Genomic DNA, 18,308 nt, shown 5'->3' with positions numbered 1-18,308 from the left:
ACACAAAGTATTGCTGTTTTCTCTGCGAATGGGATAGTCGTGCAAGAGATTCCCACTACATCAAGAAAGATTGGCCACTCCAACAGTCATTGGAGCCTGGGAGGAAAAGTGTTCAGCGTCCACCACTTGTTGAATCAAGGAAGATTTTGTTACCACTCTTACACATCAAGCTGGGTCTGATGAAGAACTTTGTCAAGGCCATTGACAAAACACAAGCAGCTTTCAAGTACCTCCGTGGAAAATTTCCAACGTTAAGTGAAGCTAAGATAAAGGAAGGTGTCTTTGTTTGTCCTCAGATTCGTGAACTTCTTTGAGATGATGCATTTGACCATGCACTGAGTGGCAAGGAAAAGACAGCATGGAAAGCCTTCCAGTTAGTGGCAGTAAATTTTCTTGGAAACAACAAGGCAGACAACTACAGGTTGTTGGTGGAAAACCTCCTCAAGGCATACAAAAGCCTTGGTTGCAACATGTCACAAAAGATACATTTTTTGCACTCTCATCTAGATTTTTTTCCACCGAACTGTGGAGCAGTGAGCGACGAGCACGGCGAGCGATTTCACCAGGACATTGCAACAATGGAGAAACGTTATCAGGGCAAATGGAGCCCATCAATGCTTGCAGACTATTGCTGGACAGTGACAAGAGATGCTCCATTTAATGAATACAAGAGACAAACCAAGAAGCGCCGAGTAGACACTGAATAGGACTAAACTATGTACATAATAGTTTTTTGCCTTTTGTTTCATAATACATTTTATTTATATAACCCTTTTGCTGATTTTTAAAGTGTTACATAAACAGGACAGGTGAAATATTATCATGTAAAGCAACCATAAACACATGAAAAGACCTAGGTTTACAATTTATGATTAAAACTCTACTATCTACACAATATATATAGACATAAAATGTAAAAACTTAAATATCTTAGAAACAGTAGCCAATCAGTTGTTTTAATTGTCATATTTGAATTCAGCACATCAAAATACATAATAAATAGCACATTTTATCTCTGAAGCAGACGACTTCTCAAAAATTGTAGACCAGTGTAATTGGTGCTGCACAGGATTTCGAAATCTTTCCAACAGATTGATATTGTGTTCTAGGTTGGAGAAGCAAGAGCACTTTATAATCTTGGAAATGTGTATCACTCCAAAGGAAAAAATGTAGCCTGTGCTGGGACTCATGATCCAGGGGAACTTCCAGATGAAGTAAAGGCTGCATTACAAAAAGCTGCAGATTATTATGAGTAAGTAACGATTTCAAAAGGCTGTGACTGAAAAGAGAAAAACCACTAGCTCAAGCAGCATATAAATAGTTTAAAATATTAAGAGACCTTTAGTGTTGTGAATTAAAGTATAGAGTAGCACCAGTTAATGGTACCAGCAGCAATATGCTGGCATTTGGGATAAGTTAATAAAGCATGAAAGGAGTAAAGAGTCATACCTGGGGATTTTTTTTAGGGTGGCTTTGATTTCATTCCTGCTATATGCTTCTCTGTAATACCACACAACTCTTATTTATCTCTACTTGTTATAAATTTCAGAGGGATAGCCGTGTTAGTCTGTATCAGTAAAAACAATGAGGAGTCCTTGTGGCACCTTACCAAGTGCCCCCTCTTGTCAACTTTTGGGAGTGGGCTACATCCACCCTAATTGAATTAGTCTTGTTAGCACTGACCCCTCACTTAGTAGGGCAACTCCCATCTTTTCATGTGCTGTATATTTATACCTGCTTACTGTATTTTCCACTCCATGCATCTGATGAAGTGGGTTATATCCCACGAAAGCTTATGCCCAAATAAATTTGTTAGTCTCTAAGGCGCCACAACGATTCCTTGTTGTTTTTACCTGTTATAAGTCATTCCAGCATCTTGGGACCCTGCCATCTGCTCAGGAACCAGAATAAGAGATGAAAAGTTAAGACCTGTGCACCAGCAGATCTGAGTTGACATTTGGTCTTTTTCCTTAAGTAACCTCTACCCACTTCGTGCTGGAAACACCACAACTGTCACAGGAGAATGGATGTATTTTGAGATGTACTTTGAGACTGGCTAGCAGGTTCTGAGCAGATGATCTTCCCCTGTTCCAAGAGCTGAGTACTCCAGCCTGCGGAGGATAAAACAGAGTCTAGTATCTGTTGGTATCAGACTGGGTAATGCTTAGTGCTACCTCAAGGCCACTAAGTCAGGCAGTAAAGGGAAAATAATCTCTTCCTTTGTAGTAATGGGAAGACCAATTATTTTCTGGCTTGTAGTTTCCTATGGACAACCTATTAGGTCTCTTTTTTGTTTTGTTTTTTTTCTTTCCCCCTCATCAGGGAAAACTTGACAATAGTGACAGAGTTGGGTGATAGAGCAGCCCAGGGACGTGCGTATGGAAATCTGGGGAATACACATTACCTTCTAGGCAACTTCAGGAATGCTGTTATAGCCCATGAACAGGTACAAGACTGTACTTCTATGGAATTTTGTTCATTTTAGCAGAACACTTTTCAGCTGCTGATTGATCCTCTGTATGCATGTATTGTCTCTGTAGGCTTTTTAAATGCTAACTTACCATACTTCACTGATACTTAATAGTACAGATTCAAGCGCTTATACAATCTTTTCAAGAGTTGTTTGCTTGAAGAGCAATCAAATGTTGATATGAAGTGGTAAAGCCCTATAAATGTTTTCTTGGAGATAAATTTGTGAAGTGCAGTGACTGAGTACATCAGTAAGATTCTGTGTTTTTAAGCGTCTCCTAATTGCAAAAGAATTTGGTGATAGAGCTGCTGAAAGAAGAGCATACAGCAATCTTGGAAATGCCTACATATTCCTGGGCGAATTTGAAACAGCTTCTGAATACTACAAGTTAGTTAATTTATTTCTTATATATAAACATAGTACCAATTCTCTTTTACATAATCAAAGCAGGCAAGTTTTTACCTCTGTTAGTAATAATAATGCGTAGCATTTGATATATTGCTTTATAATCATCCTTACAACACAGATTGGGAGAGAATTAATTATGCAGTGCTTAACGGAATTTTTAAATTAATTTTCTAGTCATTTGACTGTTCAGCCTTTCCTAAAGTCTGGATTTTTGTATTATGTCTTCTCTACCTTTTCTAGTAAGAAGGAATATTTAAAGAGGCACTTCTTCATAGTACAGGTTATTGCTTTCTGTTAACATGCTTTTAGTAGCTTTCTCCTGTGTCCTAAGCATGTTGCCTTGATACCCACCAAATTCTAGGATGATGATCCACAGACTTTAAGTACTTGTATTGAGATTGGTAGTGCATTAAGAAATAACTGAAACATGCCAAAGGCAGTCTTGCATAGTGGGCTATATACTCATACTTTATTCACAAACATCCCTTCTTTATCTCCTAATCTTCTGCACAGCAAGGCAAATATAGTTGCTGCGCAGAGTTCAGTAAAATTAAATGTTAGGTACATGGGCTACATATGAGTTCAGATTTCAGCTGTGAAGCCCAGGACTCCTCATGTTTTCAAAAGGGAGAAGAACTGACCTGAACATTTGTCAAACATCAGAGGTGTAGCCGTGTTAGTCTGGATCTGTAAAAAGTGACTGTGTGGCCTGTGGCACCTTATAGACTAACAGACGTATTGGAGCATAAGCTTTCATGGGTGAATACCCACTTCGTCACATGCATGTGACGAAGTGGGTATTCACCCACGAAAGCTTATGCTCTAATACGTCTGCTAGTCTATAAGGTACCACAGGACTCTGTCGCTTTTTATTGGTCAAACAGTTAACTAAGTCAGCAATCAAGTCTGCCTTGATAGCTACAGAAGTATCCTAACACTACCTACTCCTATTGATTTAAACGTTTGCTGTGTCTGTTATTTTCTAAAGTTGGCATCATACTTTGTGTAAACTGCACTCTGGATTTTTTTATACAGTGAAGAAAATCAGCATAAATAATGCAGTAATGAAGCAGCTGGCTAAAGTTAGAATATGCAGTTTAAGGGCCCAGTCCTCCTCCCATTGAAAACAATTGGACTTTTTTTTTTCCATTTTAAGGTTAGAGTTAAATAGGAAGGGGAAAAACTGTAATTATTCTCTTGTGGGATGATTATTTGCAAAACAAGGTTGAATTTTACCATTTTATCCAGGCAACTGTATTGATTTTAGTGGGGTTGCACAGGTATAGATTGAGAACAGAATTTTTCCCGTAGTGATTTTTTGAGGCTAATAATCCATTCTCTTAGGAAGACACTACAACTGGCTCGACAGCTTAAAGACAGAGCTGTGGAAGCACAGGCTTGTTACAGTCTTGGAAATACATACACTTTGCTCCAAGACTATGAAAAAGCAATTGACTATCATCTGAAGCACCTTACAATCGCTCAGGAACTGAATGATAGGTAAGTCCTTTGGAGCCAATATTGTATATTTAACCTAGAGGGATAATAGGATTGACCCTTCGTCTCCTGTAATTGTTCTGTATATGGAACTTGCTTTTAAATCAATATGAGTTCCCGGCATGGATTGGCTATAGGATTATACCCTTCATAGGAAAAAGTGGTAGTCTTAAAGATATCACATTAATGAATCGTGAGATGAAAGGTAGACTTTGTGCAGTTGTATTGAGATGAAGAGTATCCCGTGACTTATGGAATCACTGATACTGTTAGACTGACTTCCACCTCTGTCAGCTTTTTGGTTAATTGTTAAGGGAAGAGACAGCAGCTCTCAATCTTTACTTCAAAACAAATGATTGCTGTAATTTTGCAGCCTTCTCATACCAATAGATGCGCTTTTGTGCCTTCACTGGGGAGGAATGAAGTGGAGAGAAAAGGACAAGTCCACTAAAATGATATAGTTTTTAAATGCAGATAATTTTTAAGCCCTGTATTTTAATATGCAGGGCAACTAAAATTGCTTTATAATTTTTAAATGTTATGCTTATTGATTTGTAGAGAAAGACTTGTTAAGAATGGGCCAGAGAATGCAATTCAAGCAAAAAATGCTTATGAACTGGATTACAAAATGTGGTCCCTATGCATTTTTAAACTCTTGGGTCCTTTGTATCATTATCAGCATCTTGTCATTTGAATCATAATGTTCACAAGACTGAAGGAGTGATTTGTCTGTTCTGTAAAGTAAAAATCAAAGATCTTACCTTCACAAAATTCCTAATTTAAGTAGCAAGTGTTTTAAATGAATGCTGAATAGATTGTTTAAATACTTGGTTAAATGTCTTTCATTACTGCCTATAATGTACTTAATATTTTGGTGCTTGAAATGGGAGTTTTCCTACGCTTACTGGGCCCAGCAACAGATTCTGTCCCAGAAGCTACAGCATGAAATTCTGACCACCTGGGATTACAACTGAATATTTGCTTCAATTGTGTTACAGAATTGGTGAAGGAAGAGCGTGCTGGAGTTTAGGAAATGCGTACACAGCATTAGGAAATCATGACCAAGCTATGCACTTTGCAGAAAAACATTTAGAAATTTCAAGAGAGGTATGACTTGCGCATTCTTCTGTTTTGGCTGTTGGCTTTTCCTCTTGAAGATCTTTCTAATGTCACACATCCAGACTGCATGACACATTGTGTTTGGAGGAAGAAAATAAAAAATCTGTCTCAACTTAGTGTCATCTGAGCCGGGTTAGTTTACAGTGGCCCCAGTAAATGTGTGTGAAGAAGAAAAATAGTTGGAATGAAAAGTTGTGGCTTTGCACCTAATGCATTAGTAAAAGGATTCAAGAAGAGTCTTTCTGTATGGAAATGTCACCACTGTAATGGTGTCAAGGCCATAGCCACAAAGTAATCGTGTAATATTCTTGGAAAGCAAAAGGTACAGCATTCGTAGATTTTTCTTAAATATCAACAAAAATTGGCAAAAATAGCAACATAAGTTGTCAGCAGACTAATTCTTCACTTTCTATTTTCTGTCACCTTGTGAAATGCTGTTCACTTTCTCTGGTGCATCAGTCAACTTTGCCTAAATGCACACCAAATTTTAAGATGTTGAAATGAAACTTTAAATCCATAAGCAGCATGCTCTCATTCTGCAATTGTGGGCTGAGCTGGATATATCTACCTCAGGCCACAATTGCAAAATGAGAGCACACACATGCGCAGATATGTGTTTGCTTGCTGTGTGTTTGATTTTGATTCATGGGATAGGTGCTCAGAGCATGTGACTGATACCAATAGTTAAATTTTTAGAAATTTGAGGAAATAAATAATAACTGAATAAACATATTCAAATGTACTTGGTTGCAGGTAGGGGATAGAAGTGGAGAATTAACAGCTAGACTTAACCTCTCAGATCTTCAAATGGTGCTTGGTCTAAGCTACAGCACAAACAACTCCATGATGTCAGAAATCCATGCTGTAGATAATAGTTTGAATGGTAAGTGCTTCTTTCCAGCATATTTTTTTAGCTGAAGTTGAGAGGCAAAAATGATTGCTCCTTTATTGTGTTCAGAGGCTTTTGCATTTGTGTTTCTCACTCTCCTATCTCCCTCCCTCCCCGCCCCCCAAATATCTGCTTGTTCCATTTGGAATATTGGGCCTTCTTTTTGATAAAGGGACCTTTTTATGTTTGGAAGACTTGCATCATGGAATCAGACAGACCTGCAACACAGGCTGTCCCGCTCCACAAGTTAAATGGTCTAAATCTGAATGTTCCCCAACCACTTCATTTAAGGGGAGAAGAGAGGCTCATGTTGCTATGCAGATCCTCCAAAAAAATGTCAGTCCTCTAATAAAGAGGGAAGTTGGAGGACCTGACTTTTTTCCAAATTAGAGGAAAGAATGCTTAAAACAATCCCATTTTTAAAAAAATAAAAAATTAAAGCCGCATCTTAATAGAGCTGGAAAGAATACAAACAAAGTTCAATTTTTGCTTTATAGTCCATTGTTTACATTTTGTCTGTGGGTAATTTTTTTTTTTTAAATGAGAGCAAATATGTAACAGCTTTTTTTTTTTTTTTTTTTAGAAAAAATCTGAGATAAGACTGATTTTATGCACCAGATTACAGGTTTTGCCTTGCCTCCTTTCTCCATAGCATTCTTACTGGCATTGGGGAGCTTACAACAAAAATCGTGGGCTCATCTGATGTCCCTCTTCCTCTGTCTAAACTCCCTAATCAAACCTTTCTCTCCCTGCTCCCCATCCACATTTGTGTAGCCTCTTCAAAACTCGGTTGATCTTCTGTGACTTTGTAGTGTAATGCCAATTATTTTTAGAAAGTGCGTGGTATTTTGATGCAAGAGCATAGCATTCCTGGATCAAAGAATCTTATTGCAAGGAGACAGTCTATATTTGTGTTTTAAGGTAATTAGCCTTAAACTCTGAAGTGCAAAACCAAGTGTTTTTAACCTGGGTACTCTACAGATGTTTACTCCATGCTAATATTTTTTTACTACATCATTTTGGAACTTAAAATTACCACGTCTTAAACCTTAGATGGTATATACCACAACATAGCTTTGAAATGTAGAAAATGCATCTTTCCCCTTCATAGGCAACCAACTTATTTAGTCTTATTTCATCTCTTCCCAAAGGTGCAAGATCCAGAGTAGGACGCCGTCACAGTATGGAAAACATGGAACTTATGAAATTAACACCTGAAAAGGTTGGCACTTCCTTTCTTTTCTTTCTGTTCTGAGTAGTAGAATTGCAGTAATGTTTCATAGCTTTCAGTGCACCAGTGCTATGAAATGCCTAACGTGAATCATTCCATATAAATTCTTCATTCAAATGATAGGAGCATGGGTTTTAAGGCAAGATGTGATCAGAAATTGTATATACTAACAACTTTAGAAGGGGCTAGTAAAATCTTGATCAATGAAATGAAGTGTCAAGCAGATACAAATCTAGAGAAGTCAGAGACATGTTCAATAACTAGTTGTGGCAAAGAGTATTCATGATCAAAAGCACAATGGTAGCAAAGTCAGTCCTATGTAATGGTTTACTGGAGGATGTTCTCTCAGAAATGTAGAATTTATTTTCTGCAGTACATATCAGAAGTGTGTAGGGAGTGTGTATTTCCCCTAAGAGCTTCAGTTTATCTGGGTAGTCAAGTGATGCAGAATAAAATGAAAGGGAAGCTGTCCATAGAACTTGGAGCAATCATTCCTCAGCTATGAAACAATTTCATATTTTTATTTATGTATCAAATGTTTATAGTGTTTTGTTTGAGGTTCTCAGAACATTTTGCAAACAATTAAGCCTTTCAACATCCACGTTAAGTAGATATATTTTAGAAATGTAAAAGCTCTGAGGCACTGTAAGGTCACACAGGAAGTCTGTCAGAGCTGGGAATAGAACAGAGGTCTCCTGACTAGTAGTGATGTACCTTAACCTCAAGGCAAGAGTTATCTAAAATGAACCTGTTTGCCTCATGAGCCAAGTTGACAATTTTGTATAAATCCATGTTTCCCAAAGGATTTTAATGGGAGGTTGGAACTTCTACTTCAACCTCCATCCTGGGACACTATTCATCCCCATCTCCTCCAATAGTACAAACCTGTTCACTAGTTTTGCAGATAAGAGAGTTAAATCTCTTCCAGGACTGACATGTTGGGCAGCTGATGGTGCTGAAGTTTGTCACTTCTTGCACTCTGACCCCCTGCTGGGACTGATATACAAGATCCTAAGTTTGGCCTCCAACCTGCATCTCCCACAATGTACTGCTGAACATTCAGCTAGTTCCAGCTGAAGTTTTTTATCCTATACTGCTCTGATCACTTAAACTTTTGCTTAGGTGATACCTTTTAAAAATATGAGTCCTGTATGTGACAGTATAGTCTGGGGTACTGTGTAATGAGAGTTTTGCAAGATGCCTCTATAAGAACCCAAAACTAAATATAGCATCGCTGTAACAAAGGACTTCCTTTGAAATACTACTCTTCTAAACTCAAGAGAAGGAGTTTAATTGAGGGTTGAGGTTCCAAAGACATAATGGGGGGAAAAGCCCAGCTTAGGAGCCTGATTTTAGGAGTTTAGATAAGGCCAAAAGCAGAGGCTCCGAAAGACCTTAAGATATGTCTAGAATATCCAACACTAAGAGACTGTACAAATAAGAAGGCGTTAGTGCCAGCCAATGAATGGTTTTGTCAGAACCAGAATATTTGTTTAGTCTTTATCAGCTTCTAATGCAGCTATACCTAATTATGTCAAGAGGGCAAAAAATACTGGTACACTAATCTCTGAGAAGGAATCTGCCTTATAGCATTAACCAAGCTTAGGTCCCTGATATCCTTCTGTTTTGGCAGCCACCTCTGCTTTCAGAGCCATGCTGCTACTGTTGTCTGGCATCTGTGTAACAAGGGAGAAGTCTGATTTTAAAATTCAACTGCACAGTTTCCCTATGAAAAAGCTCTAAAAGGCTCCTATGTCATCACAATGTACAGTCAACCTGTGGAACTCTGCCAGGATGTTGTGAAGGCCAAGACTATAATAGGGTTAAACAAAGAACTAAATAATGTCATGGAGGATAGATCCATCAATGGCTATTAGCCAGGATGGGCAGGGATGCAAAACCATGTGCTGAAGTGTCCCCTAGCCTCTGTTTGCCAGAAGCAGGGAATGGGCAACACAGGGTGAATCACTTAATGATTACCTTTTCTATTTATTCCATCTGAAGCACCTGGCATTGGCCATGTCGGAAGGCAGGATACAGGGCTAGATGGACCATTGGTCTGACCCAGTATGTCCGTTATGTTTGTTATGTTAAGGGGTTTGACTTTCTGAGGAAAAGACAAGTTTACTTAAAAAATGCTCTAGCATTTTAATTTACAGCTTAAGTTACAGTTCTAAATTTCACTGACAATATTAAAAGATTTTAATTCTATTACTCTCTCTGAATGGAATGTTCTTTCTTTGATTCACTGACATTGAGCTCATTTCCTATTGTATGTTAGAGATAATAGAAGACTCCATAGTCACAGGTCAGGTGATGTAACCTAACAGTTAAATTTTGTTCATCCATCTACTGAAAAGGAAACACACACAATCTAGAGATTCGTCACTGATGGGGAGTGAAGCTAGTTAGATGATAGGCAGCAGCATATGTAAAGAAGGCTTGTTTCATCTGACTCTTGTTTTCTTAGATTCAGAACTGGAACAGTGACATTCTAGCTAAACAGAAACCCCTGGTTGCCAAACCTTCAGCAAAGCTGCACTTTGTAAATCGACTAAAAGGCAAAAAGTACAAAAATGGCAAATCCTCCAAAGTTCTGCAGGATGCTAGTAATTCTATTGATCATCGACTTCCAAGTTCTCAGAGGGTATGTTTGGAGAACTAAAGCCTAAACAGGTTTAATTGTTTGCTTGGTAAAAATTTCTAAGTTACAAATGAGTGCTCATTTCTGGAGTTGTTAATTTCAGTTCTTATTGTTCACTTGATCAGAAAAAAGTGATTTAAAGTATAGTAACTCCACGCTTAATGTTGTAGTTATGTTCCTGAAAAATGCTACTTTAAGCAAACGGATGTTAAGCGAATCCAATTTCCCCATAAAAAAACGGGAATTTTTTTTTGCCAGACAAGACTTCTCTCTCTCTCACACACACACACACACACACACACACACACACACACACACACACACACACACACACTTTTAAACAAACAGTTTAATACTGTACACAGCAATGATGATTGTGAAGCTTGGTTGAGGTGCTGGGAAGAGGGTGGGATATTTCCCAGGGGATGCCTTACTGCTAAATGATGAACTAGCACTTGGCTGAGCCCTCAAGGGTTAACACGTTGTTAATGTAGCCTCATACTCTACAAGGCAGCATGAATGGAGGGAGGAGACACAGCATGAAGAGAAGAACAGGAGTACTTGTGGCACCTTAGAGACTAACAAATTTTGTTAAATTTGTTAGTCTCTAAGGTGCCACAAGTACTCCTGTTCTTCTTTTTGCGGATACAGACTAACACGGCTGCTACTCTGAAGCATGAAGAGAGAGACAGAGACTCACATTGTGTGTGTGACGCTCATTGCCCCTTTAAGTACGCTGAGCCCACTGTAAGTACACTGCCTTTTTAAATAGATCAGCAAGTTGAGACAGCAGCTGCCAGCAAGCTCTCTCCATGTCCGTCTGTCCCCCCGCTCTGAGGAGACACCCTGACATAGCACCCCTCTTCTCCCTCCCCTGCCCTGCACAGCAAGCAGGCGGCTCCTGGGAGCAGCTCCAAGGCAGAGCGCAGGAGCAGCAACGAAACAACTTTAACCGGGATGATGTTGAGTGAGGAGTTACTGTACAGAACTAGCTTTGTCACAAGATTAATAAATGTTCAATTTCATGTTAAATTTGAAAGAAGTGAAGTAATAAAAATTAAGTTAACTTGATCCAAGGTCAGAGGAGAGAATCTATTTGTGATAATGAGAACTAAAGCAGCAACTGGAAACATGTCTCTGGCTTATACCTGGCAGCTTTATTTTCCTTTTGACTACTAACTCTGCCATATAATGCTCACATTTCAATTGTTTTAAAAGATCTTCCACGAGTGGGCTTGTTTTGTTGACTTGATCACTTTCCATTGTAACATCGTGTTTAAACAATATCCAAATATCAAACATGACCGGATTAAACTGCCATAACTTCTGCATTACAGTTCAATAGGGGACAATCGTAACCCAAAGTTTCCCTGACACTCTTGCCTATCTTTTCAGAAAAACAGTCCTGATATGACTGGAGATGAAGGGTTCTTTGACTTGCTGAGCCGGTTTCAAAGCAATAGGATGGATGATCAGAGATGCTGTTTCCAGGAGAAGAGCAGAATGACAGCTGCAACATCATCCTCCACCCCACCTAAAACAATGAGAAAATGTACATTTTTTTGATTGATTGTTTGAAAAAAATCTACCCAAATCATGTGCCTCTGTCTTGGCTTGATGTCAGTCTTTTAAACTATTCTAACACTCAAGATTTACTGTTCCAAGGCACATTTCCAGACTAACTTGTTTGCTTTCTCCTTCCATCTTCAGCCTTTTCTACTTCCATGGTCTCACCGCACACTGATGAATTTTTAGATCTACTTGCAAGCTCACAGAGCCGCCGCCTAGATGATCAACGAGCCAGCTTTAGCAATTTACCTGGGCTTCGTCTCAATCAGCACAACAGTCAGTCAGTCCTTGGCCACCTAATGGCTAGCAACAACAGAGAATCAGATGATGACTTCTTTGATATCTTAATAAAATGTCAAGTAAGTCAATAAGAACGGTATGTGGACAAAACTGCTGCTCAGTTACATGGGATGGGGCTATTACATTACATTGAGGGTCAAAAGAACTGGGTGTTCATGTAATTTGCCCCCACGAGGTCTCATTTACCTCATCTCAAAAATGGGGATAATGACTATATCTGTAAGCACTTTGAAATTGATATATGAAAAGCATTCTAAAAGTGCTAGGTGCTATAATATGTGCAGAGTTGGAGAGAAAATTCAGTGAGGTTTTTTCCATGTTTTTAACTTATGTCACTGCAATCTTTACACTCAACATAATTAAGACTCTTGATACTAGAAATATTAGGCTCTAAATTCAATCTGTGAAGGAAGCTTCCTATTGAATCTTTCAGAATATATTGAAATGAGGAGTACATTGAGGTTCTTTGACAGCTTGCTCATGTCAATTCCATGGTAGGTGTGCGCGCGCGCAACATGCACAGTTGCTGGATGTTTTTTCCTTAGTGGTAGCTGTAGGCGCTGGCCCTGTCGTCCCCGGGAGCCTGTGCTTATGCGACGCCAGTATAAGGGGCGCTGCTAGGCGCCCCCCCCCGTTCCTTGTTACCGCACAGGACGGTTGCTGGAGTGTTTCTTGCCTTGCAAGCTTTCCAGTGGGTTTTGGACTTTGTTGTTCTATATATAGTTAAAAGTTTAGTTGATAGCTGTAGTTAGTTAAGGTAGATAGCAGTCCCATATCGGGACGTTGTCATAAGAATGGGGCATGCCCTGGTCCCCGGGTTTCAAATCGTCTGTTGCCGGCGTTAAGTCCATGCCAGTGAAAGACCCCAATTCAAGCTGCTTAAAGTACGTTGGGGAAGCCCACATTAAGGACGGGTGCAAAATCTGCAGGGCTTCAGGATATGCGCACAAAAGGACAGGGACATTTGTTTGAAGACCCTGTTAATGGAAGCAGCACTTAGACTGACCTTGGAGTTGTGCCGCTCTGATTTTGCACTGAGCAATCAGCCTGGGTACGGAGCACTCCCCTCGCACCATTCACTGTTTTTGGTGCCAAGGAAGAGGCACAAGAAACTGGGTGCCAAAAGAGGGCACTCCCCAGTGCCAAAGAGGGATAGGTGGGGAGTGATTGATAAGGTGATACCCATGCCAGGCCTCTTGTCCTCCCCAGAGGTGCAGTCTGTGGTGGTGACTCCACCGAGGGCAACAAGCCCAGTCCAGGACTCAACACTGACTCCTGGGAGCCCCATCGACACCTGAAGCATTGCAGGCAGCAAGGGACCTAATGTCCCCCCAGTGCTGCCCATGCCCTGAGATCCCCAGTTGGCTTCCTCAATCGTTGAAGGTGACCACCACCAGAGAAAGACCCTCCATGGGCCCACCACTGGTCTCCAGCTTCACAGCACTGATCCCCACTTCGTGACATATCCACGATCCCATGTCAATGGTCACTGGCTCCACAGCACCAGTCTCCAGCTCCCCTGTCATCGCCGACAGGCGGACATGGCAATGGCTCCACCATGGTCTCCATGGGAGGAATTCACGTCGGAGGCCGGGGATGAATCCATTCTGAGGAGACACCAGCATCAGCCTTTGGCGCCACACCTTCTGCAGATGCTTGGCCGCTGGGGCAGTGGTTGGTACAATGGCAACATTGGAACCTGTGGGGGTTCCCTCTGATGCCAGGTTCCTACTCCCAGCTGTCATCCTTGGTTGTATCCAAGAGACGAACCACTGTGCCGCCCCAGCTAGTGCTGGACTCAGACTGCAACCCAGTATCAGGACCCCGGTAGTGGTCCCCGTGGAGGCAACCCCAGGCAACCGTGGAGAAGGAACCAGCCCCTCCTATGGTTGTAGCCTCTTCCTCATCGTCCCTAGATGTGGAGGTCGCAGGTCCTGCCAACCCACTGCCACCATACGACTTCAGGGTTTATCAAGAGCTCCTTGTCGCCACAAGCTGGAGGTGGAGGAGCGCAAGGAGCCCATGGACAGCCTGTTCGACATTTTAGCTGCAGCGGCCCCCTCCAAAGTGGCCCTACCAGTCCATGAAGGGGTGTTGAAGCTGGTGAGGGCGCTGTGGCAGATACCATCTTCCCTGCCTCTGACCTTGAAAAGGACAGAGAAAAAATATGTCCTGGCTAAGGGGTTTAAATATATGTACTTGCACCCTCCCGTTTCCAGTTTTTATAGCAGTCTTTAACTTGATAAAGTAGGAACCTGCTTCTACATTACTGCATCCAGTTTAGTACAAAATTAGCGATTTTTAAAAGGAATGACTGAAGCATTTCACCCTGGACATCTCCAGACAGATTTAAACTTCTAGTTTCATTACATGTGCAAATGAGAGAGAAAATTAAAGCAATAACTAAAACAATCAAGAGTGCCAGTAATGCAAGATGGCTGATTGAAGCTGAAACAACATAATAGTAGCTGCAAGCCTCCATACAAGAAAAATATTCCCACTTAATGCACAATATATAGCTGAAAAGAAACGAGTTGGTTTCTAAGCAGCAGAAGATGCTGTTCAAGAACAAAGTATTACAAGGTCTCTGCCACTTGCTTAGATAGCAAATAATAAATGCAAACTTCTCTCCTGTAATCCTCCTTAACTTGGGATGTATGGTTGGGTGCATTATGCTATCTAAACCTAGCTAAGAGGTAAAGTCCAGTACAGTCTCAAGGCACTCTGTGAAAGATGAAAAATTCTTCCACTACTACCATCAGCCTTAAGCTTAATTGGTTAGGTGGCTGGCTGAAAAAGAAGATTGATATCCCAGCTTCCCTGTAATATTCATTGGAACTCTGAGGAAGACTGCTTCTAGCTATCATAAGTTTGTGCTTAGTACAAGTAGGACTTTGATTAAAATATGGTATGTATTACTTGAAAATCTACAAAGAACAACTAAATTTACAAAACCATTGAAGGAGGTGTTGAAGGATTTTAATGGATTACAGCTGTCAGTCTCAGTGGAAATCTGTCTTGATCTAGTAAACAAAACTGGAACCTCATAAGGACAAAACTTTTTAATGCAGAGAAGCTATGAAATATTTCTACTACTTCGTTAACATGAGTGATCCGAAATAAAGGTCAGGCTGGGTCCAGAACAGAAAGAGGATTAAATGGAATGTAATCATTAGTTCCTTTTCTTAACACTGAAGAGCTTGAATTCTACCCTAAATCTGTTGCAGTAGCCAGAGAAGTGCCACACTTTGCAGCAGACTGATGGCAATTTGTGGAAATAAAGTTAGAGGATATTGTGTAGACTTCTATTCAGTTTTAAAAATAACTGCACACTCCTGTGCAGTCAGTACAGCATTAATAGTGTGTACTTCAGCACATTGCTGTAGTTAAACCATTGCAATAGGCTAGATGCTTTAAAATAAGTTGGTAAAAATGTGCCTGTATCCAAAGGAAGGAAGTAGTATAATAGGTAGAAAGTATCCTGGTGACTCCTACTGATGTTGTGTGTTTTGTAGAATCACCTGCTTTCCATTCTGTATAATGTGTACTTTCATGTTGGAACAGCAGATATATTTAGGGTGGTGCAGGTGTTTTTCTTATTAAGCCTTTGTGGAGTCTTACACTTAAGGAAAAGGATTTGGGTTTTTCCAGTGTGAGGAAAATATTTACACCCCCTATTGGAGATAATAGGGGTTGCAGAGGATGAAGTCCACAGCAGAATTTAGCGCTAGGAAAATTACTATTTAGTCCAGCACTACTTGGACACATTTGAAATGTGTTGTTACTGCCAGAGAAGGAGGGATGTAAAAGAGTCTCCTCAGAAGCATAGAACCATAACGTTAGAAGGGATGGCAAGGGTCATATAGATGCAGGATTTATTGCGTTTAATCCATCCAAGACAGATGGCTATCTAGCCTCCTTTTGAAAACCTACAGTAAAGGAGCTTCTACCCCCTCCCTAGGCAGTCTGTGGTAGAATGTGAAATCTGTTACGATGAGAAGATTGCTGTAAGAAATTACTAAAGTGCATGGCAGCAGACAATATATACTTACAGAAACTACTGTGAAGCCAGATAAGCTTTACCTCTTCAGTTTGCTCAATATGTTTTACTGGGCTTTTAAGTGAAAATAGCAAAACAAGAGAATCTGTAGCTAAAAAAAATTTAAACTAGAGGATCCCACCCACCTGTCCATTGCTAGCAGTGGAGTTGGATCAGAGCCAGAATTAACTGCTTCTTCATTTTTTATGTAAGATGCAATTGTACAGAAATTAATCCTAGTTAAGGATTCTGCTACAGGTTGGTCTGTGGTATTTAATTTAATGTTTTTAAAATAAATGTCTTCTTCCATTCCCCTCCTGTTTGATTTTCCATTTTATTCCTGAGTTAAACACATAGCTGAAGCCTTTTGCAATTGTATTCTTCTTTATTAACTATAGGAGTGATGTCAGATACAGAAAATCAAATTGGGAATGGAAATTAACTCTTACATGCCCCTCATGTAAGGGATGAATGGCACTAATAAGGTTGAGGGAGAGTCTAGTTTCCATATAGATAGAAAATAGGAATACAAAACCAAAATATTCCCCTGCAAAAATGTTATTCTTTTAATACTTACTACTCACACCTCAATGGACTCACCAGAAACTAAACTAAATCACATTGTTAACTTAGGCCTGGTCTACACTAACCCCCCAATTCGAACTAAGGTACGCGACTTCAGCTACGTGAATAACGTAGCTGAAGTCGACGTACCTTAGTTTGAACTTACCGTGGTCCAGACGTGGCAGGCAGGCTCCCCCGTTGACTCCGCGTACTCCTCTCACCGAGCAGGATTACCGGAGTCGACGGAGAGCACTTTCGGGTTCGATTTATCGTGTCCAGACAAGACGCGATAAATTGAACCCAGAAGTTCGCCGAACCAGCGCGTAAGTATAGACGTACCCTTAGTACACAAATCTAATACAGGATGTTTTTGATGAGACATCTTCAATGGGTATGTTACAGTATTTCCCATCCAACTGCTAGAGGGGAGGGAGGAATTTGAGCTGCCCGCACACTGGGTAAGGCTATATACTCTCAGTATTAACTATGCCAGTATTCTAGATGCAATATTACTATAATTTTATTAAAATCCTGTTTTATTAATAAGAAATCCCGATTGCTTTTAATGAATCTGTTCCTGTGCATAAAAATAAACTGTCTGCAGTGAGAAAATACAGAATATTAACAATGAAATAGTAAGTGTATCATTGTATGAGCTTCTGACAGGCATTGGTTAAATTTCTCTTGTTAAATCTTTAGGGTTCCAGATTAGATGATCAAAGATGTGCTCCACCATCAACTGCTACAAAAGGACCAACTGTACCTGATGAAGATTTCTTCTGCCTTATTTTGAGATCACAGGCCAAGAGAATGGATGAACAGAGAGTCCCTTTACCCTCCAGTATAAAGAGACTAAATCCTAACGAAGACTTTTAGAAAGAGAAGCCTTGTTGGAATTTCAACTACAGCACAAAGATTAGGGGGTCGGCTTGTAGTGTATTTTTTAACAAAGAATCTGTCACTTTCCTTTGTTTGCAGGGAAAATGATAATATGCCTTTAAAGGAAAAAAGGGTTTTTTGTAGCACTAATAATGTTTGGATATTCAGTTAAGTGTATTGTGTAAATAGTTTTACTTTTCAAAAATAGTGCTAGTAAATTGACAGTTGTACATTCCTGTGATGAGTATTCTGCAAAAGGTACGGTCTACAGTTGCTACTACTGCTAGAGATGAACTGTATGTCAAAGCTTAAAATGAGTCACTGAGTACTTTCTTAACTATCTAAAGTGGATAGCATTGTGATCAGTAAGATGTAGTGTTTAAGGTACTCTGCTTCATTGATTAAAATGCTACAAGTTTATGGCAGTTTAACAGTAATACAAATTTCATAGTTCTAAATGTCCTTTTAAAAAACTTTTTTTCCCAATTTGTATGTTTACCTTTCTAGAACGAACATTTAGTCCCTGGACTTTTTTATATCAGTTTTTTTTTTTTTTTAAAACCCACAAACTGAGGAATAAATTACCTCTGACTGCTTATTCCTCTTGTGTGTGTGCCTTCAAGCTACTGAAAACCTAATTGGGATTGGAAAAGTTGTTCTCTGCAGAACTCAGCTCATCATAACAAGACTTTTACTGAC

At 39.9% G+C, this 18,308-nt stretch overlaps 1 protein-coding gene across 5 annotated transcripts in view; it reads left to right on the top strand.

The window, feature by feature from the left end:
• Positions 1 to 18,207, top strand: part of GPSM2 (G protein signaling modulator 2) — a 60,407-nt gene extending 42,200 nt beyond the window's left edge. For 4 of the 5 annotated variants that reach the window (XM_054036745.1, XM_054036742.1, XM_054036743.1 and 1 more), the window contains 12 exons: positions 1,110 to 1,252; positions 2,323 to 2,446; positions 2,742 to 2,857; positions 4,223 to 4,378; positions 5,374 to 5,482; positions 6,248 to 6,377; positions 7,535 to 7,605; positions 10,085 to 10,261; positions 10,910 to 11,005; positions 11,654 to 11,810; positions 11,969 to 12,186; positions 17,430 to 18,207. In XM_054036745.1, coding sequence (XP_053892720.1) covers positions 1,110 to 1,252; positions 2,323 to 2,446; positions 2,742 to 2,857; positions 4,223 to 4,378; positions 5,374 to 5,482; positions 6,248 to 6,377; positions 7,535 to 7,605; positions 10,085 to 10,261; positions 10,910 to 11,005; positions 11,654 to 11,810; positions 11,969 to 12,186; positions 17,430 to 17,606 — 1,674 coding nt within the window. In that variant the 3' untranslated portion in view covers positions 17,607 to 18,207. The remainder of the gene's footprint in view (positions 1 to 1,109; positions 1,253 to 2,322; positions 2,447 to 2,741; positions 2,858 to 4,222; positions 4,379 to 5,373; positions 5,483 to 6,247; positions 6,378 to 7,534; positions 7,606 to 10,084; positions 10,262 to 10,909; positions 11,006 to 11,653; positions 11,811 to 11,968; positions 12,187 to 17,429) is intronic. The other variant, XM_054036746.1, reaches the window with a different exon arrangement.
• The last annotated feature ends 101 nt before the right edge of the window (positions 18,208 to 18,308 follow it).

The sequence above is a fragment of the Malaclemys terrapin genome, chromosome 8 (genome assembly GCF_027887155.1).
Source record: "Malaclemys terrapin pileata isolate rMalTer1 chromosome 8, rMalTer1.hap1, whole genome shotgun sequence".
NCBI lineage: Eukaryota > Metazoa > Chordata > Testudines > Emydidae > Malaclemys > Malaclemys terrapin.
The sequence above is the reverse complement of the archived record's forward strand: the minus strand, read 5'-3'. Positions and strand labels throughout refer to the sequence as shown.